A 24,806-nucleotide genomic window follows, 5' to 3' on the forward strand; every position below is an offset into this window, starting at 1 on the left:
CAATTCAGTGACATTGTTTACGTTCTTCCAGTTGTGCTGCTATTCTCACTTTAGATGAAGGTTTACAGAACAAAATAGTTTCTCATTAAAGTTAGTACACATGTTGCACTATGACAATGGTTAACAACCCCACTACATGTTAACACTGTCCTTACTCAACCTTGGGTTCCCTAGCACCAGCTTTCCTGTCCCCTTCTGCCTTCTAGTCTTTGTCCCTGGACTGCTATGCCTCATTAGTCCCGTTTTGTTTTATGGGGCTATCCTTCCATCTTGTTTTGATGCTTCCTGTGTCATTCCATTTTTTGCCCATAAAATCCTTCAATATTGCAACTTGAGGCTTGAACTTCTTCTTCAGTTCTTTCAGCTTGAGAAATGCTGAGTGTGTTCTTCCCTTTTGGTTTTCTAATTCCAGGTCTTCGCACATTTCATTATAATATTTTACTTTGTCTTCTCGAGCCACCCTTTGAAATTTTCTGTTCAGCTCTTTTACTTCATCATTTCTTCCTTCTGCTTTAGCTACTCAATGTTTAAAAGCAAGTTTCAGAGGTCTCCTCTGACATCCATTTTGATCTTTTCTTTCTTCCCTGTCTTTTTAATGATCTTTTACTTTCTTCATGTATGATGTCCTTGATGTCATCCTATAACTGGCCTGGTCTTCGGTCATTAATGTTCAATGTAACAAGTATATTCTTGAGATGGTCTCTAAATTCAGGTGGAATATACTCAAGGTCATACTTTGGCTCTCGCAGACTTGTTTTAATTTTCTTCAGCTTCAACTTGAACTTGCATATGAGCAACTGATAGTCTGTTCCACAGTCGGCCCCTGGCCTTATCTGACTGATATCAGATACTGAGTTTCTCCATCTTCTCTTTCCACAGATGTAGCCAATTTGATTCCTGTGTATTCCATCCAGCAAGGTCCATGTGTATAGCCATTGTTTACGTCACTGAAAGAAGGCACACCTACTCCTCACTTATTGAATATCTCATTATCCAACAGTTCACATTGAGGACACTAGTAAAAAAATCTGCTATCCGACTATTTTGCGTATTAACGATGTGTATCTGGCAATAACAAAGGCCAAGATGTGAGGCGAGAGTAACGCTGGCCCTGATGGTTAAGGTTATGTGTCATCTGGCTGGGCCATGACTGTCAGTGGTTTGGAGTTATGTAATGATGTAATTTGGAAGTTATGTAATGATGTAGTTATCCTCCCTTTTGTGATCTGATGTGGTTATCCTCCATTTTCACATAACCCTGACTTTAGCATAATGACCTGGTCTTTGGAACTTAATCCTGTCAATAAATGAGGAATGGGTGTATTTCCCATGAAAAAGCTGCTGATCTTACAAAATTCTATCATGCAATCTCCAGTGTCATTTCTATCACCAAGGCCATATTTTCAAACTATTGACCCTTCTTCTTGGTTTCCAACTTTCACATTCCAATCACCAGCAATTATCAAAGCATCTTTTTTTAAAAAAAAATTTTGTTTTGTTTTAGGTGAAAGTTTGAGCACAAATTAGTTTCTCATTAAAAAATTTATACATAAACTGTAGCTGCTATCCCTACAACGTGTCAGCACTCTCCTCCTTTCCCTTTCCACTTCGGGTTCTCCATGTCCACTCATCCAATTTTCCTGTCCCTTTCTGCTTTCTGGTCTTTGCTTTTGGGCAGGTGTTGCCCATTTGGTTGAACTAAGAAGCACATTCCTCATATGTGTTACTGTTTGTTTTATAGGGCTGTCTAATCTTTGGCTGCAAGGTGGACTTTGGGAGTGGCTTCAGTTCTGAGTTAGCAGGGTGTCTGGGAACGATATTCTTGGGAGTTCCTCCAGTCTGTGTCAGACCAGTAAGTCTGGTATTCTTTGGTGAATCTGAATTTTGTTCTACATTTTTCTTCCATTCTGTCTGGAAACTCTATTGTGATCTCTGTCACAGTGGTCGGTGGTGGTAGCCAGGCACCATCTAGATCTTCTGGGCTCAGGCTGGTGGAGGCTGTGGTTCATGTGGTCCATTAGTCCCTTGGACTAATATTTTCCTTATCAATGCATCTTGATGGTATGTTAGATCAATTTCATACTGCAGAAGTTGGTAAAAATCTTCAATTTCTTCATCTTTGGCATGAATTTCCAACAAAATGTGGAAATTACAGGACAATAACATCAATATCACATGCAAGTAAAATTTTGCTGAAGATAATTCAAAAACAGTTGCAGCAGTATACCGACAGGGAACTGTCAGAAATCCAAACTGGATTCAAAAGAGGCCATGGGATGAGAGATATCAATGCTGATGTCAGATAGATCTTGGCCGAAAGTAGAGAATACCAGAAAGATGTTTACCTGTATTTTATTGACTACTCAAAGGCATTCGACTGTGTGGGTCCTAAAAAATTATGGGTAATATTGTGAAGAATAAGAATTTCAGAACACTTAATTGTGCTCATGTGGAACCTTGTACCTAGACCAAGAGGTAGTTGTTCAAACAGAACAAGGGGATACTGTGTGGTTTAAAATCAGAAAAGTGTGCATCAGGGTTGTATCCTTTCATCATACTTATTCAATCTCTATGCTGAGCAAATAATCTGAGAAGATGGACTATATGAAGAAAAACGTGGCATCAGGATTGGAGGAAGACTCATTAACAACCTGTGATATGTGGATGACACAACCTTGCTTGTTGAAAATGAAGAATACTTAAAGCACTTACTGATGAAGATCAAATACTACAGCCTTCAGTATGGATTACACCTCAACATAAAGAAAACAAAAATCCTCACAACTGGACCAAGAAGCAACATCATGATAAATGGAGAAAATACTGAAGTTGTCAAGGATTTCATTTTACTTGGATCCACAATCAACACCCATGGAAGTAGCAGTCAAGAAATCAAATGACATATTACATTGGGCAATCTGCTACAAAAGCCCTCTCTAAAGTGTTAAAAAGCAAAGATGTCACCTTTAGGACTAAGGTGCACCTGACCCAAGCCATGGTGTTTTCAATTCCCTCATATGCACAGGAAAGCCAGACAATGACTAAGGAAGACCGAAGAAAAATTGATGCATTGGAATTATGGTGTTGGTGAAGAACAATGAATATACCATGGACTGCCAGAAGAAAAACACATCTGTCTTGGAAGAAGTACAGCCAGAATGCTCTTTAGAAGCGAAAACAGTGAGAAGAACACTTACTTTGGACATGTTATCAGGAGGAACCAGTCCCTGGAGACAGACATTATGCTTGGTAAAGTAGAAGGTCAGCAAAAAATAGGAGGACCCTCAAAGAGATGGACTGACACAGTGGCTCCGACAATGGGCTCCAACACAGCAATGGTTATGAGGATGGCACAGCACTGGGCATCATTTTGTTCTGTGGTATACAGGGTCATTATGAGTGAGAACTGACCTGATGGCACTAACAACACAATTCTCACAGACAACCTGTAAGATAGATACTCTTGTCCACATTCTACAGATGAGAATATTGAAACATGTAGTGAATCGCCCAAAGTCCATATTGTAAATAACAGAGTCAGAACCCAAACCCACGGTTACCCGACTTCAAAGCCACCTACAAAGTTAATGTATAAATATGAGAAATATAGTTAGAAAAGATGGTTTCCATGATGGAAGTTTCAAAATTCACAACGAAAGCTTCTTAATCTATTTTATCGAGGTACCAAGTGATAAACCCTGTAAAGGAACATGGTTTTATGCTTCTATGTAATAAAATGGACACTCTTTTGAAGTTTTATAGTCACAGAAGATAAATGGTAGAGTCATACCTATTTCAACATATCGACTTGGCAAGTCTCTCATTTCACTGGCGTGCCGTTCCTTCACTGAGCATATCTGGAAAATAAATTCGCAAGTAATTTTTAATCAGTGGGTGGAAAATTCTCCCTAATATTTTATCCAATATATGATACTTTTGTTAACTACGTAGCACTAAAGGTGAAGTGTACACAATCTATCATGTGACTTAAATGATAGAAATTAATTTGGATGACATATAGCAATCACTACTTGCATTCTCCAACATTATTCTTCAATAAAATCTTATTCAAGGGCAAAGAAAAAAAGGAAGCTATAACGCAGTTTTAACATGTTTCCAATGACCCATTCTCTAACTCTTAAGATTTTAAGGGCAATTTCCAGCATCATCCAGATAAACAATGGTTATTTGTGGGTGATAAGTGAACATTTTCTATTCCGTTTGCTACACTTCCTAGCATGAACATATTCTATTTTTGTAATAAGAAATGAGAAAAATTTACATAAGTTCAGCCAGGCAGGTAAGTCTAAAGTTAAGTACTGATCCTACATAACTTTCATCAGTGATCAAGTTTTTTTCCTTCTTTCAGAAAGTACTGTGTTCTTCTGTAGCATCTCCACTACTTATAATTTGTTGTTGTTAGATGCCCTTGAGTTGGCTCCGACTTAGGGTGACCTTATGTATAACAGGTCTAAATGTTGCCTAGTCCTGTACCATCTTCATGATTACTGGTATGTCTGAGTACACCATAGAAAATTAAAATACAAAATAAAAACACACAGGGAAAAATAAAACATCATCCACAGTCCCCGCACAAAAGGAACACCATTATTAAACTTAAAAAAAAAATGGTTGGAAGCTACTTTTTTTTAACTTAACAATTTACTACACATAATTTATTATTTAAATATTCTTCTACAATGTAACTCTTAGGCATTTTTATAGTATTTCATTACATGAATGTACCATAATTTATTTAATTAGTTCCCTTTTTGGACATTAAATTGTTTTTTTCTATCTCTGTAACAAGCAATAGTGCAATCAACATACTTTTACATGAAACTTTTGGACTGTTGTTTCATTAGGACAAACTTCTAGAAGTAGAATTGACAGAGCAACAAGTATGCACACTTACACCAGGTTTTTGTTTTGTTTGTTCATTTAATATACATGTTCAAGTTGCTTTCAGCGACACTACAGCAACTCAGTAACCCATGAGCGTCCTTGCTGTCCCTAACCTGGGACCTGAACCCATGACTGTGGAGGTATAGAAGGGACTGGCTATCTTCTTCCCTTGATTGTTTTTTGCCATTTGTCTCCTATCCATCTCAAACAGTTTCTCTACCTCCCACTTTCCCCAGTTTCCTTCTTCTGTCTGTAGGCCTTTGACCTTGCAAGTTCTCCACTCTTCTTTCCACACTTAAGTGGGAAAACTACTAATTGTCTAGCAAGGCATGCTCTGCAATGCAAATGGACAACTCTTTTAGTGTGTTGACAGAAGTACATGAGGAGTAGTCTCTCAAATATAAATATATATATATACATATAAAATAGCAATATTAGCTAGCAACTTTTGAGCAACTACTGGGTCCCAGTTTTAGGTTAAGTGCTTCATAAGACAGGTAGAGTTGTTCTCTTAAGAAGCTTATGGTTTAGTGGGGAAGACACACAATTAAATAACACATTTTGCTAGAAGATGACAGGGAAATACAGAAGTATAGAGCAGGGGCATCTACTAACAGATGTGGAAGGCTTCCTCAAAGAAGTGATATCTAAGTTGAAGCAAGAGAGACAAGACAGGTGCAAAACGGCAATGCAATAGTCTGCAAGGTCATTTAGACAAAACAGAGGGGTGAGGGAGAACAGAGTTGAGACTAAAGAGAAACACAGAGCTCAGATCATGCAGCATCTCTGAAGTCATGCTCAAGATTAGGGTGTCATCCTATGGGCCATGAGAATCCATGGAGGAGTTTAAACAGGGGACTGACATCATCTGATCTGCACTCTAGAAAAATTACTCCAGCTGCATTGTGGAGGGCAGGATGAAGGGGGCAAAACCACAGCCAGGGAGACCTGACAGGGGGATGGAGAGGAGAGATTTCAGAGATACTGACAGAACCTGAGGATTCACTGGACCTCTTCCAATCCTCAAAGACCCCTGAAGGTAATTCTTCATCCTTCATTTAGCAATAAGGATGCTGAGGCTCTGAGAGTTATGTAAGTTACCCAAAATCACAGTTAGAACCAGAACTCAGGCCACGGCCTGACTATGTCTTGTCCACATGCCACAGTCCCTTTGAAGACCAAGGAAACATGGCCCTAATGGCAGCCCAGGGCAGGGCTCTACTTCATGGCTCCTCAGGTCTGTGGTCTGAGCTCTTATTCCAGCACCTGTCTCATAAGCAGGTAGAAGCAGTTGCAGGTGTATGAACATTTATCTAAATTTTACCCGAAGTTCATGTCCTTCATAAGAGCAGATCAAGGATTACAAGAGCAATTTACATCAATAACACCCATGAACATGCCTCATAAACACCAATCTGCCTCTTCCAACTGTCTCCTCCACATCTCCACTCAGGTGTCTAACAGACATCTCAACTGGACATATCCAAAAAACAACTCCTGATTGTTTCCCTCTAAACACACAAAAAGAACTGTTTCTTCTGAGTCCTCAGGTAAAAACAAAAACAAAAGCAAACAAAAACCCAAAAAACAAAAACTTGAGTTGCCACTGGCTTCTATTTTTTTCTTTTACCCCACATCCAATCATCAACGAATACTGTAGGGTCTACCTTCAAAGTATGTCCAGAATTCAGTCAATCCTCACCAGCTCCAGCACTACACTGATCTAACACACACCATCATTTGTTACTGAGGTGGCTGTGCTAGCCTTCTAACTGGTCTCCCCAACGCACTGCCCCGTTACTCTCTCCACACAGCAACCAGAGCGATTCTTTTAGAATTCAAGTTAGATCACTTAACTCACTTCGCTGCTCAAAACACTCTACTGGCTTTCCACCTTACTCAAATTAAAACCCAAAGACTTTACAAAGGCCCGTGAGGCCCTAAATGATTTTCTTCATTGTCTCCGCACCGTAACACACCCACACACATCTCTCTCTACTATCATCTCCTCCTGCTCTCTTCCACACCTGCTCCATCCACTCTGGCAATAAGAGCTTCCTTCACATTCCTCAAAAACACACCAATCACACTCCCGCCTGCCTCAAGGTGTTTGTACCCGCTATTCCCTCTGTCTCACAGTCCCCCATCTTCAATACTGTGTAGCTGCTTTCCTCCAGATCTCTGCTCAAATGACCTGTTAATTTTTAGAGATGCTGTCCCTGCCCCTCCCTATATAAAACAATACCTACCCCAACCTCCTTTACCTTTACGCTGTTTAACTGCTCTCCTCGGTAGTCACCACCATGTACACAGTGAATTCAGTAGCTTGCTTGCTTTTTGACCACGACCATCTTTCCTCACTGGAATGTAAATTTCCCAAGAGAGGCACGTCATCTGTGTGTTTTTTTATCCACAACACTAGAACATTGCCTGGCACATAGTAGGCACTTGGTAAATATTTGTGGGGCAAATATATGACTTAAGTAAACAGCTGACTCTTAAACGTACACTTTATTACTGTTTGTGGTTGTTTCTCCCTAACAAGGTTGCTCTATTTCAGACAGGAAATTTCATGTCTTTATCTTCTCTTCACTCAAAAGAACACAGTAAGATCGTGAACTGAGACGAAGTGCTCAACAGGTAACAGAATGAGTCATAAGAAAAGGAATCTCTAATAAAATAACAACATTTGACATGAAAACATTTTATACGAGTTGCATCTTAATGTGGGCACAGTAAAACTGTATCAGTTTCATTTGGCTGCTGTAACAAAATACCACAAACTTGGTGGCTTATAAAATAGAAAAAGTTATTCTCTCACAGTTCTGGAAGCCAGGAGTCTGAAATGTTTCACTGAGGCGAAATAAAGGTGTTGGCAAGGCCATGCTTCCTCCCAAAGCTCTAGGGGATAATCCGTTCCTTGCGTTCTTCCAGCTTCTAGGGGTTGCCGGCATTACTTTGCCACATCACTCTAATCTCCGCTTTGTGGTCACATTGCCTTCTCCTCTTCTGTATAGCATCTTCCTCTGCCTCTTTATAAGGAGCCCTGGAGATGCAGTGCTTAAGAGCTTGGCTGTTAACCAAAAGGTTGGCAGTTCAAATCTACCAGCCGCTCCTTGGAAACCCTATGGGGCAGTTCTGCTCTGTCCTATAGGGTCACTATGAGTTGGAATCGACTCGATGGCAACAGGTTGTGATTGCATTTAGGGCCCAACTGGATAATCCAGGATAATCTCTCCATCTCAAGATCCTTAACTTAATCATATCTTTCACCAGATAAGGTCATATTCACCCTTTTGCCATAATTACAGGAAACTCAGGTTCCAGAGACAAGGATCTGGTATCTTTGGGGTCATTATTCAGTCTACTACAGAAAGCATTTCTGGTAGCAATCAGTAAATCTGTTATGTGTCCCTAAAGGCTAATTTTCCCTGTCTTTCACCAAAAGAAAAGAAAATGAGAACTAAAAGAAAAGAAAAAAATCTACGTGGTCCATATGAGGAATTTAAAAAGTAAAAGTTTACTGGATGAGTAACCACACATGGGGTAGGGAGGCTGGGGAATCATTTTTGCTGTCCTAGACTACTGGGCATAGCTTCCTTCTCTTTAACCTAAAACAGTGAATAGAGCTGTGTTCACTTAGCACACGAGAACAATTACCCCATGTTCAACTACGAAAGGAAGCAAAGAGAACTTAAATCATACCACAGGAAAGGCCAGGAGGATCTTATCTCAAACGTAATTAACAATGCTTGTTTTGGTCATAATAATCATTGGATTAATAATTTTTATGCTTTCCCTTTCCAGAGAAGAGTGAAATTTTAAATAGACATGTCTTTTTCACGAAAAAACAAAAATAAGTGTTATGACTTTTCTAGAACTTGGTGGAATAATAACAAGACAGTTAATACTTATTAAGTGCTTACAATATGCCAGGTTCTATGCTAACCTCTTTACACGCACTACCTCATTTAATCCTCCCCAAAATTTATGATGTGAGAACAATTAGTACCCCATTTTACAGATAAGGATAGTAATGCTTAGAGAGGCTCGCAAAGGAAATAAATGGAGAAGCTGGAATTGATCCAAGTCTGTCTGACTCTAAAGTCTGAACTCTATCCATTAGGTTATTATTGGGATACTTTCTCCTACATCTGTACCTCAGCTAACTTTTAGTTGATTTTATTTACATTAAGCTATATATTTTTGAAAAGCAGCCAACAACTTTTTGCTCTTAAGTTATCTAATATAAGACAAGCACCTAGTAAGCATGAAATAAGTGTAAATGAGCTTTGGATTCCTTTTGCAGAATAGCGAAATTTCATTTATCCAGGCATAGAAGGGTCAGATAATTATACCACACAAAATATTCCCAACTCTTATTACAGATAGTAAGCCTGGGCCTCTTTTCCATCAAACTATTACCAAGCAAGCAGGATGATTTAGTTTTAACCTTCTCTCTCCATCATCAATAACTTTAATGAAGAAGCTAAGGGTCAATGAAAGGGAAACAAATGGAAAGAACAATAAAGAGGGGAAAACCTGACTAACCAAGAAAACTAACCACACGATCCATAAATAGCTAAGTCAACTGGGTTATGGGAAATTAAAAAAAGATTAAAAAAAAAAAAAGGCAGTACCATCCTAAACATGGCAAAGATCACAAATTGTTTTGCATGGCATGAAAAGAAAGACTGTATCTTAAAATTCACACACGTGAAAGAATTCGAGCATTAAATGGTTATCACAACATGATAACATTCAGGTGAAAATACTTTGGTTCCTAGAAGCCGTTCAAGAACTCATATTCCTTTGGCACATCCTCAGCGGATCTAAAATAACATGGTTTATTACAAAGACAAGCACAAGCACCTTTACAGAAGTCCCCCAGCCAATAATTAGCGTCACGTTGTCCTTCCAGCAGAGGCTGCAGGGATACATATCCGGGCGAAGACTTATATCATCTCGGGGCACATTGGTGATTCTTTGCTTTGAGGTGATGTCAAAAATCTTCACACCCTGGAAAATAAAGTAGCATTAAAAAGCCTCTACCTGGGAGAAGGAAAGTAAAGGGAAATTTATTAACCACCATTGCTGCACACCACCAATAACCAGCACTGCAAAATATTGACTGTGGTTACTGAGAAGTGCTGGCAGTTGTGCAAAGGAAAATCCTTCTGCTCCACACAAACCCTTACGAGAACCAAAAACAAAAGAAAAACATTCCTTCTTTCTGGGCAAAGGAGATTTTATGAGGGATGACATGGGTGAATCAAACTCAACCCGAATCTGAAATGTACGAAGATCAACCAGTGCATTTCCAAAATGACAGACAAGTAACATTTAATTGTGTTGTTTCATCACAAAAATGGGGTTTATTTTTTTAGAAAAGCTTTGTATCTAAAAAATCACTATATAAAGAATACTGTACTTAACATTGTAAAGTTCTCAAATGGAAACATCTAGCAAGCAGCCAGCTAAAAATAAACCAAGAGGCCACAGGTTTGTTTACCTGTGTTATAACCTGGAGAATTAAGAAAAGTCCTGAATAGCAAGGTAGATTCTGGAAGGTTTCTACCATTTAAAACTGAATAAAACTGTTTGTTAAATTATACTTTGAAATTCTAAAAGATCTGCAAGGTATCAAAAAGACATCAGTAAAAACTTTCTACCAGTCCCAACTCATATGAAGTAAACTTTAAATAAGTGCAGCACCAAAAATTCTGATTCACTCTTTTTTAAGCCAGGCCTATATTTTTGCCTGTGATTATACTGAGAGTAAAACAGAAATCAATGATATTCTGTGCTTGTTTTATATCAACTGCTACTTGCCCCTGGCTAATAGGCAAATGGTATTTTCAAGACCACATTCCCAATGCAGCCCTTCAATTATTAAGATGCCTTTTCATTTTCTTGGCTACTCTCCAGGCCTCAGGTTTCTTACTCTAAAATAGAGTCTAGAATATGTTGGGAATTACTATATTATGAAAGCCAAAAGCAATCTAATTTCTTTTACCTTCCAGGTATGACTCATATCATACCTGGAAGGTAAAAGAAATTAGATTGCTTTTGGCTTTCATAACACAGTAATTAGGTATCTTTTGGAAATGACCACTTGTATCTTTTAGAAATGACCCCCTCAGTGAGTGGCACCCTCTCCCCTGTGCACAGCCATATTAGCTGTCACCCTCCTGGCTCTGCACAAATACAGATGCGCTTTTACCATGTTGTTGGCCCAAGCAATCAAGTGGCCTCGCCACTTCACACTTCGTATGTTTCCTTCCCCTTCATGCAGAACAGAAGACTTCCATCTGCTCATCCAAGACCGTTCAAACAGCAGCAACTTGGGGCAAATAGAAAAAGAGCATTTTAGAAACTGAGAGTCACATATTAGATACTATTTTTGTCTGTCCATGTGACCAAATAACAAACAGCTCAATCTGAACATTTTTATGTATAACTTAAAGTAGTATGGAGCCCTGGTGGCACAGTGGTTAAGAGCTCAGACCGCTAACCAAAAGTTTGGCAGTTAGAATCCACCATCCGCTCCTTGGAAACCCTATGGGGCAGTTCTACCCTGTCCTACAGGGTCACTATGAGTTGGGATCGACTAGATGGCAACGGGTTTGGTTTTTTGGTTGGTGTATAGTAGTAGGTGATTTGCAGTTTGGGAAGAATTACCAGCACATTTTATCCAAACCGGGACATTGTTGAAGTTACTACAACATCAAGCCACAAGATGGCACCAAAATACCAACATTCATGAAGAAGACTGCACGTTAGTGAATCAAAAGTTGTGTACCATGGAAAGTTCTTTAAATGATTAAGAATTCATTTTGTACCTTGGAAAATTAAAACCTCATAATTTTTTCCCTGAAAATAATATATATTAGTCACCGAGTAAACTGATAGTTAGAAGCAGTCTGTTTCTCATTTAAACCAACACAAATAATTTTAATAATGGCTTTTGAGTAGTAATTCACATCACAAAATAAATTCGCTTTAGGATTAAACTTCTTTAAAAAGTTTATAGTAGCTGGAGTTTTTATTTTAATATTTTAATAGGAAGAATCTGTAATAAAACTATCTGCTGGATAAATTTTAATATCACGTAATTCCTAGTCAAAATCACTAAGACTGATGATCATGTAAAAAACAAAACAATCCGTTATCTCTGTGTATCTACCTACCCATCTACCCACCTCTATATGTTTAGCAAGGAACTTTAGCTGATGTGTGAGGTAGGCTCCTATTTAAACTCAAAACCAAAAAACCAAACTCACTGTCATCAAGTCAATTCCGACTCACAGTGACCCTATATGACAGAGCAGAACTGCCCCATAGGGTTTCCAAGGAGCATTTGGTGGATTTGAACTGCGGACCTTTTGTTTTGCAGCCAAGCTCTTAACCACTGGGCCAGCAGGGCTCCGAAGATCATGTAGTCCTACTAATTCATGAATTGCTAAGGACATAATAAAATATTTTTTTGACATCCAATTTAAATCCCTTAAGAAAAGACATTTATACAGTATATAGCTTAAGGCAAGCAATCTTGAAATACATATTTACCTCTTAAAATCAAATGCTGATAATAGATTCCATTAACAGAATGTTTAAAATTCCTGTCATTAGAGGTAATTTCAGTTCATTTTAGCATATTTTGTATGTTCCCTACCCCAAAAGAGGAAAAGAAACAACTAATAGAGAAGAGAGTAAATTCCTATTTATATTTCCTTTTTTTTTTTTCAGTTGTTAGGCTCCTGTAGTCAGATGGAATACAATGAAAGAAAAAACAAAACAAAACAACAACAATAAAATGTAGTGTCCATCTGTATAAGTAAACTGAGTATAAGTCACTTTAAAATACCATAACTGTATGGATCCATTTGAAGGTCTCTATTTTCCATGCAAAACCAAGGTGGCATCATAGCCTCCACATTGTAGGCTGGAGGCAGAGATTTCACTGAACATACTAGTTCTTTCTTCCCATTAGATAAATCCTATACACTCTCAAAGACCTTCTATCCTACCTTCACCTCTCCCATCCCAGTTCCAAAGTAGGAAATCACCACCACCATGCCTTCCTGCCTCCCAATTAGAGATCTTCAGATATGTTCTCTGTGAGTCAGCCTCTCCCTCTGCCATCCACACGGAGAACAGAAGACAGAGGAAAGAACAAGGAGGGAAGTCACTGCATGAGGCCAAATGCAGAGGGATGATGAATGTGTTCAGTATTTTGTGACAGGATAGGTTTGAAATCTGGGAACGGAGGAGAAAGCCCAAGAATACAGTTCTGCTACCAGTAAGATCTCACTCACAAAAGACAGGCAGCTAATGAACATTATATTAAACGTGAGGAATTGTTAAGATTGAAATGTCCACCTTCCACCTGTGGCCAGGATTTAATGGAGGTGATTGTAAGAAATGTGCTGGGCACAGTGAGTGCTCAATAACCATCTGCCAGGTGTAATGGTTGGCTGGATGGCCAGGAGCAAAGGGTGGTGGAGGACGGCATCAAATTCCGTTTCCTCTCCAGTTCCCACCTAGAAATGGACACCGCATATCAAAAGGGGAAACAACTTGCACCTGTGTTGGATAAATTAAATATGCCCAAATTTTTTTAATAAAAATTCTGTAAAATATAGAAAAAAATAAGAATCTAGTGAAGGAAATAGCTCGAAGGCCTGATGGTGCAATGGTTAGGTGCTCAGCTGCTAACTGAGAGGTCAGCAGTTTGAACCCACCAGTGGTTCCATGGGAGAAAAGACCTGCTGATCTGCTCCCATAAAGACGACAGCCTAGGAAACCCTATGGGGCAGTTTTACTCTGTCCTATAGGGTCGCTACGTGACGGAATTGACTTGATGGCACACAACAACAAAGAAAAAGCCCACCTGGAAGTATCTGGTCAGTTAGGTACCAGAATGTCAAACACCTCTCACATTCAGTTTAATGGAGGCTGAAGGTGAGGGGAGCCAGGGTGCAAAGCTCATCTTGGGAAAGAAAAGCTGGGGTCAGCATTAGCAACACTGACACTAGAATAGCTCTACCTGCCATCCTTCTGTAGGAGCCTTGGTGGCGCAATGGTTAAAGTGCTCAATTGCCAAACGAAGGTCAGCAGTTCGAACCCACCAGACGCTCTATGGGAGGAAGACGTGGCAGTCTGCTTCTGTAAAGATCACAGCCTTGGAAACCCTATAAGGCAGTCTTATAGGGTCACTATGAGTTGAAACCAACTTGATTGCAATGGGCTTGTTTTTGCTTTTTTTTTCCTTCTTTTTTTTGTCATCCTTCCAGCTGTTGCTTGGTAAGGGGAAACAGGCACACTGGCAACAGGAGGGTGCCCACCAAGGGCAGCGGTGCCAGTTACCCAAGGTGGGCAGCACCTGTATACACATCAAACTGCCTCAGTAAATACAGAAGTACTTTCCTGCTGCACCAGTGATTACATTCTCTGGTAGTCATCTCCCTGACATAACTGTGTTCCAATTCTAGCAAAAACCAAGCATAAAACTTTTCCCTCTCCCACCATTGTCTAGAATAAAAAAAAAAAAAAAAGAACAACTTTTTACATAATTTAGGACAAATGTACAGCATTTGCCAACAAGAAAAAACAAAACAAAAAACTAGCAATATGGAAAAATTCAGTATTTGAAAATAATGGTTTTATCCAAGGAATAAGAGAAATATCCCACTCCTGAGTCCACACAATGAGACAGTCATAAAAACAGAACTTTAAAAATAAGATCTAATTCTTGTTATCTTCATTCTCAGCTGACAACAAATTTAGGTGAGAAATGAATAACAAAGGATAAGAAAAATAAAATTTAAAAAATGAAATTAAATTAAAAAAATACTCTTGATTCTTAGGTAATAGGGGAAATCAAACTGCAACAAGGGGACTTTGAGAAGAAAATACAAATACTACCAACCTAAACTTTTGGGATGCAATCAAAGTTGTAAACAAAGGAGAGTCCACAGCTGTAAAAGCTAATCACCAAGAAAACGATATCTGCACGTTTTAGTTACATGACAAAAACACTTTATTGAGGGATATAGAAGGAGAACTAAATAAATGGAAAGACACATTATGTTCCTGGATAAGAAGACTCAACATTCTCACTGAAGAGCTTCATTTCCACTAAGGTAACCTAGGATTTCAATGCAAGCCCAAAGAAAATCCCAAAGAGAACATTTCTACAATTTGCAAAAATGCTAAATATTCATTAAAAAAAAAAACAGTGAGAATAATAAAAAAATTGTTTAAAATTAAGCATTCTGGCAGTGGTGGAAGGGGAGATGGATTTGCCCTGCCAGATAGTAAAACATTTTATAAAATTAAGTCTCAAAACAGTATAGTAATGGTCCTAGAATTGACAGATTAAGGAAAAAGAATAGAAAGAACTGACAAAGATAAACCAAAATGACATGTATGGCCGGAAACTGGTGGGGTCCAGAGAAATAGATGCTCTTTAGCTACTTAACAGTCTTTGGAGTCATCTTTCTGGAAGATTCTTTAGCATTATGGGCACAGAGCTTTAAAAAATGACCCCAGAAAGTCCACTGCTGGGAATTTATATTAAGAAGATGATCAGAAAAGTGGGCAAAGGTATATCTAAAGTTATTTATAATAGCCAGAAATGAACTAACAACTGAGTGAAATGTGGTAAGAGATGTTGTTGGGTGCCATCAAGTTGATTCTGACTCACAACCCTATGTGATAGAGTAGAACTGCCTAATGGGGTTTTCTTGGCTGTGTAATGTTTATGAAAGCAGACTGAACTAAATAACATAATGATATGCACTCATTTTTAAATGATTTTATATATATATACATATATTAACATAAAAAGATGTTCAGAGCATATTAAATAAGATTATAAGCCAATATTAAATACGATGTCCTTTAAAGAAAGTACAAATGTGCATGCATGTATAATATCATAAAATATGTGAAAGATACATTACAAAGTAATCATAATTAATTCTAGAAATGAATGACAGATTTTAAAGTGATTATCTCTATTGATAGTTTTCCTGCATTAAACACGGATAATTTTTTATAATGATAATATATTAATGAGAATGAAAATCTATTATTTTCATAATTGAGACAATTTAGGGGAACAGTTGAAATAATATAATAGTAAAAATGGTATCAAAAATTCACTGGAACTTAAAGAAGGTATTTTGAAGGCATACTGAATATGTATTAGAATTAATTCACATAAACTACTTAAACTTTTAAAATAAAATGTAAACTTCTTTAGAATATCGTTAACCAAGTCTTATTGTGATTCCAATAAAAATCTAAACTCCCTTCCAATCAATCGTTTCTATTCACTTAGGGTGGACCCTGGCCTGCCTTTGTCTCCTGCTCCAGCTTCAGTGAGAACTTCCAGCAGGGGGCAGGAAGAAAAGGAAGGAGAATTCTGAAGTGAGTCCATTCCAGTGTTGATTCTGAGTCTCCAAAGTCCTGTTACAATAAACCACGTGGACTGTGTCTTAGCACAGAATCAGAGGAACAAAGAATCTTCTCTCTTAATGATAGTTTTGTAATACGGACTGGCACAAACCATTGTATGCAACTGATGTGTGCTCCAAAAAAAAAAGGGTGGTGGTGGTGGTGGTGAATATATTAACTTTAGTAAATGAAACTAATTTTAACTAGTTTACAATTATACTTTTAGACATGCTTCATGTTCTTTTCTAATGTTTTTCAAATAGCAGTGGTTTAATTCATTTTAACCTTTATATTTCGTGGCTGAAAAATAAGAAATAACCAGTAAATAAACAGCCTTAAACAGATTAGGGAAGTTCATTATTTAGAAGAATTCTTTTGTAAGTCAAATGATTTTCCCCCTAATTTATTGGTTTTGCATACGTTTTATGGTCATGCTGGTTCTCTCACAGCACAATGAGTACCGTATTATATCTTGTTCACTGAGATTCAGGTCTTTACCTTCCATCTTCCTAACAGACTGCCAGTGCTTTGGGGAAAGGGAGCATATCTTATACTCTGCTAGACACTTAAGACATAATATAAATATCAGATACTGAGTAGACTTTCCTAGGTCTACTAGTCTTAATTCTTTGTTTTGTTGTCCATACATATAATGCAACTATGTTTACTACAGGAGAAGCTATGTAATTCCCCAAAGTCCTTCGATTACTCAGCCCTAAATGTTAGCTAGTGATTATAAGGTTATTCCCCTCCCTATTCTCTGAAACTCTCCAAATACAACTATGCTGTATGCACAGAATTTGATCTATGCCGTTCTACAGGACATAGAGATTCACGTAGGAGACAGAAGGAGCAAAAATCATCCACTCTCCATTCGTTTATCATAATCTATGGGAATTTCAAGCAGAAATACATTTTCTGGCACGAATGTCAAGGGAAGTTCGGCTTCAGTGATTTAAGATAAGCTACTTTTCTTACAAACATTCTGCACTAATTTAACTACCACAAAACTATCTGCCTGTATTTCATTGACATTTAATAAAATCCATTTCTTTCTTCTAGTCATAAAACTGCCTAGAGACCTACTGAGCATGAATGTTCTACAAAGCATTTTAGGGGTAAGCCATTGAGCGAACTACCCTTAAAAGCAGCTGGTTAATTTACTTGGTTCATCTTCCACATACCGTAATATTGAATTGTCATTATCACAATACTGAGAGCAATTTAAGCTCAATGGGAGCTAAGTACCTAGAGAGGAAAAACTGTTTCAAAGAGGTCTATTTTTTTTGTTGGAGAAAGTATTTTAGGGCTTTATTTCCCATAAATCCACATTCTGGCAGTAAAGCACTCTCAGTACTTTCATTTCAATAGGAGCCCTCACATCCTCAGCAATATACTTTACTCTCCTATGTTTTGTGCTGATAAATCTATCTAGTACTTTTCTATACTACAGAGTGGTAAGATGCACATCCCAGAATTTCCCACAAATGTGGCAGGATTCCTATCAGGCTATAATAAAGCCAGGGATTCTGGTAGCTTAACATCACCATTACCCACCACCCACTTTTCCCTGAAGAAAGAAAGGGAGTCTAATGGGCCCCTTTTTAATCATCTTGTGATCTTTCAAGTACATAAATCACTTGACTCCTCAGGCTTCCTGAACATGAGCAACACCTCTTGCCTTTTGGCCATAGAAAAGGCTGAGCGGTGGTGTAAGCCCACGGGAATGTTTCAGATATCAGTGTGTGTTCCACAGGAAGGACTGCGGGGCTTAAGGGAAACAAAGAGCCCACCAAAGATAAAACACCAGATTAAAGAAAATTCTGGAGCACAAGATAATAAAATAAAGCAGAGAAATAAAAAAAGTAAACCCCAGTGAATCAGAACATACCAAATAATACGTTCTCATTAAAAATAGAAAAAGGGTATAATGATGCGGAAGACTCAAGACAGAAGGATTTAAAAATCCAAGAATGGAAAAAAATCATGAATGACATAAAGAAACTTAAAAGGAATCACTAAATAGACAATAGATAAGTGGTAACTTTGGTAAAGGGTGAGACAGTACACAATACTGAGACAGTCGGCACAACTTGACCAAGGTAAGGTCACGGAAGCTTCATAGACACATCCAAACACCTGAGGGACCAAATTACTGGGCTGAGGGCCATGGTCTCGGGGGACATCTAGCTCAACTGGAATAACACAGTTTATAAAGAAAATGTCCTACATCCTATTTTGGTGAGTAGTGTCTAGGGTCTTAAAAGCTTGTGAGCAGCTATATGTAAGATACTCCACTGGTCGTACCCCGTCTGGAGCGAATGAAGGGAGAATGAAGAAAACCAAAGACACAAGGGAAAGATTAGTCCAAAGGACTAATGGACCACAACTACTACAGCCTCCAGCAGACTGAGTCCAGCACAACTAGATGGTGCCCGGCTATCAGCACCCACTGCTCTTCAGGGATCACAATAGAGGGACCTGGACAGAGATGGAGATAAATGCAGAACAAAATTCTAACTCACAAAACAAGACCAGACTTACTGGTCTGACACAGCCTGTAGAAGCCCTGAGAATATGGCTCCCGGACACCGTTTTAGCTCAGTAATGAAGTCACTCCTGAGGTTCACCCTTCAGCCAAAGATTAAATAGGCCCATAAACAAAATGAGACTAAATGCGCACACCAGCCCAGGGGCAACGACGAGAAGGCAAGAGAGGACAGGAAAGCTGGTAATAGGGAACCCAAGGTCGAGAAGGGGAGAGCGTTGACAAGTCGTGGGGTTGGCAACTAATGTCACAAAACAATATGTGTATTAACTGTTTAATGAGAAACTAGTTTGCTCTGTAAACCTTCATTTAAAGCACAATTAAAAAAAAAGTTAAGAAGCAAATGAGAAAAACATTAGAGAGCAGTAAACGACCAGGGATGGTGGCTGCTGCTGAGCAACAGATAGGAATCTTGAATCTTGCTAGAGGTAGGAGAGACCAAGAACCCAGCGGAGCAGGTAAGTACCTTATCTTGCTTCCTGCTTTGGCTCAGTACCACTGCTTAAGATGCAAGACTTTTCTAAACACCAGCAATAATGTTACTATCTCCAACAAGAAAGTAAATAAAATATGCAGGAAGAAAAAGGGAATATCCTAAATATATTGTTGCTTTAAATTCAGTGGTTATTTTCTGAGCAAGTTATAATCCTTCAATCTCCTTTCTGTAAAGGCAATTTAACATGTTTAAAAGAAGTTAAATATAGTGCAAATAGTGCTACCACAGAAAGCCTCTATATGTAGAACTATTTCCAGGGCCCACTTGATTCCAAACAGTATTCGAGTAAACACAACTCCAAGGCAGCACAGAATCTGGACAATCCCTTCAAGTTAACTACTGCTGTGAAAAATTATACAGACAGAACATACTTTGAAATTTAAAAACACAATGTCAACATAACTAATAGCCAATTTAGCTACCAAAGAAATCCAAGCTACAGGTCCAAGGTAAACAAAAGAAGTTAAACACTAGAGGTGCAGTTAGGCGCAATTTCCTTTATATTAAAAACTTGGAAATGGCACATAGATATAGATCTATGTATCTACCTACCCACCTGCCCACCTATGTATGTTTAGCAATGAACTTTAGCTGACATGTGAGGTAGGCTCCTATTTAAACTTGAAGCCAAAAAACCAAACTCATTGCCATGGAGTCAATTCCGACTCACAGCCACCCTACAGGACAGAGTAGAACTTCCCCATAGGGTTTCCAAGGACAGGCTGGTAGATTGGAACTGCCGACCTTTTGGTTACCAGCCAGAGCTCTTAACCACTGTGCCACCAGGGCTCCCCAATTTAAACTAGCAATATGCAATTTCTGCATATGTAAACTTAAACTGCAAATGTGATTTCAGAATGACTGCAGGCATTAAAAAAAAAATTTACCTACCATTAAAAAAAAAAAAAAAATCTTCCATTACCGATCCCACAGACTTAACAGCTAGTTGTTAATGCCCAGCACCTCACCTTGCATCTGTTTTCTAGTTTGCAGCTATCAGAGGATACATTTCCCAGGGCTGGGCTCAAGGTTGGACCCCTTCAGCAGCAGTGTAGAGAAAACACAGAAGCAAACCACTGGGTAATTAAATTTCAATTAATGCACTACGTGGGGAACAGATATCTTTAATTTTCACTACACATAATCTCAATCATAGATGAGTGGAGGGAGATCCTTGTACAGTGAGCACATAAAACGGAAACACAACACTGCTCGTCTTGATTAATATAAAGCGTTACCTGGACGCACAGGTTAATGCACTTGAACAAGCATCTCACTCAATTCAAAATAAAGCAAGAAGGGGGAAAAAGAAAGCTCAGGCACTATCTGAAGAAGAAACCCAGTCCAATGAACCTACATTCAAGCTTTAAATCCATTCTCTTGTTGCCTTTATAAAGAGCTGAGATTAACTGGGCATACTGGCCAATCATGATAGACTTCTTGGAAGTGGCAGGACGGATGGTTTTAGGGAAGATGAACACCCACGTGGTAATACATATTCGTCCTCCTCTACACATTTTAGTGCCCACTTTAAGGTCTCACTTAGGTTTCTATGTAATGCCTCTCTGGGAACAAGAATAATTATTCCACATTTAGCCAAAATTGGAGAAAAGGCTGTAGGCTATTCAGTAAGCAGCAATAATTTGTGCTCAAACTGACAATAAATATCAAATGGACACTCTTCACTGTCCTAGCTTCTCTGGTAATATTAAAAGCTGCCCCGAGCAAAGAATACAATCAGAAAAATCACAAAGGAAGATGTATTAAGTGGCTAATGAATAAAAATGTTCAAAATCACTAATAATTCAAAGACGTTGCAAAATAGAACAATCTTCCTTTGTATATCGATTTGGCAAAGAGGAGGCAGTGAAATAGCTACTCTCACACACACCTGGTATAAACTGGTATGTTTCTGGAATGCAACTTTACTCGGCAATATGTACAAAAGGTATAAAAAAAAAAGGATAATTTTTATGACTCCATAATTTCAATCCTAGGAATCAATCCCAGGAAAACATTCAGAAATGGAGACAAAAGTTCATGCCAAAAGATTTCTAGCTTCATCACAGCATTCTTTATGATAACCAAAAACTGGATACAACTTAAAGGTCTAATAACAGGAGAATGTTTAAGAAAATTAAATAACCCCACAAAGCCACTGCCACTGAGTCAACTCCGACTCATAGCGACCCTATAGCCCCATACGATGGAAGGTTATGTAACCGATAAACAACATGTGAGCTAAGAATTAACTTTAATATTACAGGGAAATTCATAAGATTTATAATGTTAAGTTAAAAGATCCACGTAGTTGTGATTACTTTTTACATTTTTAAATGTTTTTTTAAAAATTATAAAGTAATGCATGCTTACTACCAAGAAAAAAAGAGCAGAAAATAAAAATGATAAAGATTAAGGTCAGAAAGAACTCTCATAATCCTGCCCAGACACAAATACTGTTGTTAATAACTTGGTGTTTATCCTGCTGTGAATACACCTAAACTTGGTGTTTATCCTCCCATGAATACACCTACATACATAGATTATTGTATTTCTCAAAAAAATGCAATCAAACCATATAAATGTTTTGGTAAAGTATCACAATAGAATCAGTCTAGCAAATACTGAGCATTTTATTTGTTCCAAGTGAGAATGAGAAAAGCAGTCCTGACCTTTAGGAGTTGGCCTGGCACAGTGAGGCCTTGGTGTTTTCCCGGTGAATATAAACAATTTCACAGAACACCAACATGAGACAGGGCCACTGCATGACCATGAAGGATCAGGAAAAAAACAAGACTACTCCATAATCGTGTCTGAACACAGACAAAACATGAACAGCTTCCAAGCCACCTAATGACAAACATCCCGCTATCCTGGCTCATACTGAGAGACGGCTGCTTCTTTACCAATATGACATTAGCCTTGGTTTAGTCAACCCACCTTCTAGATTAGGTTTATTAAGATACCTAATCACAGAATCATCCATCCTTCCTGACAGCATTCAATCCAGAGCAAAATCCCGCTTCCTTTAACCCTCCCCAGAATCAACTCACATAACCCTAAATCCTATAGTACTCTTCCTAACACGTTCTTGCTAATACCCTGTGGTGTGTATTCTCCTTCACAGCAAGGAGGAATAAACCCAACTTGTGCAACCACAGGTGTGTTGCTGGTGATCTCTGGCTGCAGGATATTGATATATCTAACTCACTACTGTTAGACACTTCGGTTGTCCCAATTTTTATTGTTACAAACATCAAAGAGAAATACTGGCTGACATCAAACAGAAAATTAAAAGAAACAAAAAAAAAGGCCCAAAATACTTAAAGATAAATGTTGTTGTTACCTGCCATCGAGCTGACTCAGACTCATGGTGACTCTGAATATAAAAGAACAAAACACTGATCCTAGACCATCTCCACGATCACTGTGATAAGTCTGAGCCCACTGTTGAGGCTACTGCGTTAACCCATCTCATGGAGGATTTTCCTTATTTTTGCTAACCTTCTACTTTACTAGACATGATGTTCTTTTCTAGCAATTTGTCGTTCCTCATAATGTACCCAAAGCATGCAAGACGAAATCTCACCATCCTCACTTCTAAGGAGCATTCCGGTTGCATTTCTTCTAAGACTAATTTGTTTGTTCTTCTGGCAGTCATTGTATATTAAATATTCTTCGTCAATACCACAATTTGAATGCATCAATTCCAATTAAAGATTGCAAAAATCACCCCACGGTGATACAAAGATAAATAGACACACACAAACACATTTTTCCTTCTCAAAAGAGTAGGAATACTAATTTTCCCACCAAATCACCACTCTAATTAATGGTCTTACTGACTGATGACCACCAATAGTGTCCCACCTATTTCCTTTTGGAAACCAACTGCTCTTCATGAAATCAAGAGATCCACAATCACGAGCATGGACAATATACAAAGTTATGTTCAAAAAGCAGATTCAAGCCAAATACTCCTATGAAATGACTATGATTTAGTACGTACAGGTGACACCTGACTTACAATGGCTATACTGTGATCCTTTACTTTTATATAGCTTTATCTTAAAAGAGAGACAGAAAGAATACGCATCCAATGTTGGCGGGAATGTAAAATGGTAAAGCCACTGTGGAAAACACTCAGAAGAAGTAAAAGCAGGATCGCAAACAGAAACCTGTACACCAATGTTCAGTGTAGCACTTTTCACAATAGCCCAAAGGTGAAAACAACCAAAATGCCCATTAACAGATAAATAAATAAACAAAATGTGGTATATTCACACAGTGGAATACTACTCAGCCATAAACAGAAATGAAGTCCTGATGCATGCCACAACATGGGTGAACCTTGAAAACACGCTGAGCAAAATAAGTCAGTTGCAAAAGGACAAATACTGTATGATCTCACTTATATGAACTAAACAAATACACAGAAACCTAAGATTATTAATGGTTACCAGGGGTATGAGGGAGGGGGAAAAGAGGGAGCTTTTGCTTAGAGGGCAATGAGTTCATGTTAATGGTGGCAGAACGATCTGGAAAAGAACAGCAAGAATGGGTGCACAACTTGAAGAATATAATCAATACCAGTAAACTGTACATGCAGAAATAGTCAAGATGATATATTTTGTTATGTATATATTCAGCACAATTAAAAAAGAGGGCGATACAGAGAAAGAGAGAGAGAGAGAGCGCTTCCCAATGTTCATGACAGTGCTAAACACACCGGTGTTAAACCCCACAACAAGAAAACATGGAGAGCATCTCTGAACTGTATAATGATTCTTGCACAGTTATGTAACTACTCAAAATACCTTAGAAAAGGCACAGCAATCTCAATATGCAAAGGAAGATATTTTCAGCAAGGAGCAAAGGATGGTTTGATTGCTCCAGGAAGAGAGATGGTAGGCCTAACATCAGAGCGCAGGGTTAAGCTGCAATCAATATTGTAAAAAAACAGAGTGGGGCAGTGTCTGACCTCCTCTAACTTCACAAGAAGGAAGGAAGATCAAGATCAGCAGCCCAAGGCTGTTTCCTATGAAGTGGAGGTCAGACATGCCTCCTCTCTCTACCGTCTTTACCAATTCTGACACCAACCATCCCTCCCACAGCACTCTACCTCTCTGCTGGGTTCTATAATTCATTGCAATGGCCACACAGAACTCACAGACAATATTCATGATTATGGGGTTTTTTAGGGACATAACAATTACAATTCAGGCCCAGGAACACTCAGGATACAGCTCTTCCCTCAGGACAGCCTCTTGCTAGCTGTACTGTCAGGCATGCCTCTCCGTGGCCCTAGGCCTGTGCCCAAAGGCCCTCAGCTTTCTCTCTCAGTGGACCGGGAAGCCCAGGAAGCCCACTATGCTGTCTCCTGCTGCCAGGTCT

General features: G+C 38.6%; 1 protein-coding gene across 3 annotated transcripts in view; it reads right to left on the minus strand.

Annotated features, from left to right (window-relative positions):
* The window catches only part of VPS41 (VPS41 subunit of HOPS complex), a 282,612-nt gene that overhangs the window by 97,000 nt on the left and 160,806 nt on the right, over window positions 1-24,806 (minus strand). For all 3 annotated transcript variants that reach the window (XM_023738305.1, XM_023738307.1, XM_004383951.3), the window contains exons 8-10: window positions 11,129-11,248; window positions 9,778-9,924; window positions 3,791-3,857 (exon numbers count right to left, since the gene is read on the minus strand). In XM_023738305.1, the coding sequence (XP_023594073.1) occupies window positions 3,791-3,857; window positions 9,778-9,924; window positions 11,129-11,248 (334 nt within the window). The remainder of the gene's footprint in view (window positions 1-3,790; window positions 3,858-9,777; window positions 9,925-11,128; window positions 11,249-24,806) is intronic.

Source organism: Trichechus manatus, unplaced genomic scaffold, assembly GCF_000243295.1.
Source record: "Trichechus manatus latirostris isolate Lorelei unplaced genomic scaffold, TriManLat1.0 scaffold00114, whole genome shotgun sequence".
Classification (NCBI taxonomy): Eukaryota; Metazoa; Chordata; class Mammalia; order Sirenia; family Trichechidae; genus Trichechus; species Trichechus manatus.